This window comes from Sinocyclocheilus grahami, unplaced genomic scaffold (genome assembly GCF_001515645.1).
Source record: "Sinocyclocheilus grahami isolate Dianchi unplaced genomic scaffold, SAMN03320097.WGS_v1.1 scaffold1369.1, whole genome shotgun sequence".
Taxonomy (NCBI): Eukaryota; Metazoa; Chordata; class Actinopteri; order Cypriniformes; family Cyprinidae; genus Sinocyclocheilus; species Sinocyclocheilus grahami.
Genome location: NW_015506548.1, coordinates 278,831 through 282,389, shown reverse-complemented (window position 1 = coordinate 282,389; position 3,559 = coordinate 278,831). Strand labels below are relative to the sequence as shown.

Sequence of the window (3,559 nt, the reverse complement as noted above, 5' to 3'; positions counted from 1 at the left end):
ATCCTAATGATTTTTGGCATAAAAGAGAAATGTATAATTGTGACCCATACAATGTATTGTTGGCTATTGCTACAAATATCCCCCAGCGACTCAACACTGCTTTTGTGCTGCAGGGACACATATCACTATTTGGTGAGCAGAAGAGACTTCTTTCAAAAACATTAATTGTAATTATTCCAAAGCTTTTGACCGGTCCCATAAGGCCCACACAGACTACTGAAACATTTCCCCTCCATATCACTGATAACCAAAAGAGATCTCAGAAGATTAAAAGCTGGAGAAATGCGCATCACTTTTAATTCTCAACTGCGTAATTCTTTCATGTGTTGCAGTAACACAGGCTGATCTCGGCCCTCTTTAGTCTTCACACAGAACAGTCTCGCGTCGATTGTCTCGCGTCTAAATCTCCGTGGACTCGATCCGCTCCAGGCGAGTAGGTCCGGGCCACGGAGGCGCCAGCTGATGCAGGATCGGTTTGGGATCGTCGGCGGTCAGCGGAACAGGGATGGAGAGACCGACGGGCGATCCGGGCCTGGGGCCCAGTTTAACGCCGACCCGCTCCTCCAGCGCCTGATACTTCAGCACATGCTCTTTCTCGCCCTGCAAGAATACAGTAAAATTTAAAAATATTATTAGAATTTAAAACAGCTGTTTTCTATGTGAATATGTGTTAAACTGTAATGTATTTCTGTGATGCGCAGCTGTATTTTCAGCATCATTCCTCCAGTCTTCAGTGTCACATGATCTTCAGAAATCAGTATAATATGCTGATCTGCTGCTCGAGAAACATTTCTGATTATTATCAATGTTGAAAACAGTCGTGCTGCACAATATTTTTGTGGAAACCGTGATGCATTTTATTTTTCAGGATTCACAGATGAATAGAAAGTTCAAAAGAACAGCATTTATTTGAAATATAATTTTTTGTAACATTATAAATGTCTTTACTGTCACTTTTGACCAATTTAATGTGTCCTCGATGAATAAAAGTAATTTATTTATTTATTTTTTCTTCTTAATATGTGAACCTGGAGCACAAAACCAGGTATATTTGTAGCAATAGCCAACAATACATTGTATGGGTCACAATTATAGATTTCTCTTTTATGCCAAAAATCATTAGGATATTAAGTAAAGATCATGTTCCATGAAGATATTTAGTAAATCTCCTACCGTAAATATATCAAAACTTAATGTTTGATTAGTAATATGCATTGCTAAGAACTTCATTTGAACAACTTTAAAGATGATTTTCTCAATATTTAGATTTTTTTGCACCCTCAGATTCCAGATTTTCAAATAGTTGTATCTCAGACAAATATTGTCCTATCCTAACAAACCATACATCAATGGAAAGATAATTCATTGAAAAAAATGGACCCTTATGACTGGTTTTGTGGTCACATTTTACTGCAAACTATGAAATAGTATGACAGTTTCCACAAAAATATTGGGCAGCACAACTGTTTTCAACATTGATGATAAAGGTTGGGGACAGAGTGAGGGTCACCAGAACGGGGATGGAGAGGCTGACGGGTGATCCGGGCGATCCGGGCGAGGTGCCCAGTTTGGCTCCGAGCTGGCCGACCCGTTCCTCCAGCGCCTGGTTCCTCTGCAGCGTCTCCACGTAGCTGAGCTGCAGCTGCGCCTGGTACTTCAGCACTCGCTCCTTCTCTCCCTTCCAGGTGTGCCGCTCCTGAGCGAAGGTGAGCACCTGCCTCTCTCTCTGCTGCCGCTCCAAGTGCAGCTCGCCCTGCAGTCTCTCCAGCTGCCGCCGCAGCTCTCCGGCCTCCTGCCGCTGCGCTTTGGCCTCGTCGCTCTGCAGGCTGAGGAAGCTGTCGATGGGCAGGGCTTCGGGCGAGCGGGGCGAGTGCAGGCCGGCCCACGGTAAGCTGCTGCAGCCGCTGATGTCCCTCAGACACACGGCGTGATCACTCCTGCAGCTCAGCTCGCTCAGAGCCCGCTTGAGACCCAGAACCTCGGCCTCGAACACCACCAGCTTGTCACGCAACATCGACACCTGCGGAGAGAACAAACCAGAGCTCACAGCATGTGCTGAGTATGACATTTCATTTAAAAATCACATATGTGACCCTTGACCACAAAAACAGTCATATGGGTCAATTTTTCAAAACTGGGATTTATGCATCAGCTGAAAGATATATATATATATAGAAATGAAAAAGAAGTCAAATGCATGGCAGTTTACTTTAACAAATAAGCTTAGTAAGAACTGTGTTGTACAAAGTTTGTGTGCAAATCATACTTTAATGCAAAAATCTAATTTTGATTTGAGTCTTCAAGCACAAACACACAGTCAACTTTAATGCTTATTGTTAGAGGTTTCAGCAAAGCACTAAGCTCATGCATCAGCATTAGTAATAGTTTTATTGTTTGTTATTATTAAATACGACTTTAGTCAGGATCATATAAGTGTGGTGCGTTGGATATGAGTGTGTGTGTTTATGTTGCGCACCTCTGTCAGCGTTCTCTTCAGTTCTCCTTCACATCTCTCCAGCTCGCGGCTCTTGTTGGTGTACGAGTCCTTCAGGCCGATCATGGTCTCCTCGCGTTCCTTTATCTGGCCCTTGAGCTCCTTCAGCTGGCCCCTGAGGGCCACCATCTCTCCGGCGCGCTGCGTAACCTCGTTCTGACTCTCCCGCAGCTGCTGCTTCAGCAGAGAGATCTCGCCCGCTTTCTGACACAGCTGATCAACACGAAGCAAACCAAAGCCATCACTGCTGGGTCTCATAGGCTGCGCTGCTTTAGATTAGTCTGCTGTATGTTGCTCTATCAGTTCCTGAACTCCTTAGACTTAAACTGTTTACTTGAAATACTCCCAGAAATTTCAGTCAGTGTAATGAATAACAAACACTACTGGTTAAAAGTTAGGAATCATTAAAATTCGTTTCTTTTCTGCTCACCAAGGCAGCATTTATTTGATCAAAAATACAGTAAAAATTTGAAATATTATTACCGTTTACAATAGCCTTTTTCTAGTTGTATAAATAGCAAAACGTAATTTATTTCTGTGATCAAAGCTGAATTTTCAGCATCATTACTCCAGTCTTCAGTGCCACATAATTCTTCAGAAATCATGCTCATATGCTGCTTTGCAGCTCAAGAAACATTTCTGATTATGAAATTAATACTTTTATTAATCAAAGATGAACACTACATTTTACTATACACCTGTATATATGTTGCAATAGAAAATGGGTATTTTGAATTGTAGTAATATTTCACAATATTGCTGTGTTTTTTATTTAATTTTAATTAAATAAATTCATCCCTTGGGGTGAGCATAAACATGAACAAATCTTAATTACTCAGACTTTTGACCGGCTACAACCGGTACATAAGGTTAGAGTAAACTTCCATAAAATCTTTAGCAGACGTTTTTATATAAAATATGCTCTTTTATCTCTAGAGCAGGAATTCACAGTTTGTTTGTTTTTGTCAGCCCCACTGAGACTTTACGTTCATATTTCAATAATTTATCAACACATTTGCATTTTTTTTTCACTTTTTTGTGTTTTATTGACTGTTCTTATTTTAA

The 3,559-nt window shown here is 41.2% G+C and overlaps 1 protein-coding gene across 2 annotated transcripts in view; it reads right to left on the bottom strand.

Annotated features, from left to right (window-relative positions):
- Positions 1-150: 150 nt before the first annotated feature.
- LOC107569677 (leucine zipper putative tumor suppressor 3-like) overlaps positions 151-3,559 on the bottom strand; it is a 19,776-nt gene continuing 16,367 nt past the window's right edge. For both annotated transcript variants that reach the window (XM_016255810.1, XM_016255811.1), the window contains exons 5-7: positions 2,477-2,707; positions 1,511-2,020; positions 151-600 (exon numbers count right to left, since the gene is read on the bottom strand). In XM_016255810.1, coding sequence (XP_016111296.1) covers positions 400-600; positions 1,511-2,020; positions 2,477-2,707 — 942 coding nt within the window. In that variant the 3' untranslated portion in view covers positions 151-399. The remainder of the gene's footprint in view (positions 601-1,510; positions 2,021-2,476; positions 2,708-3,559) is intronic.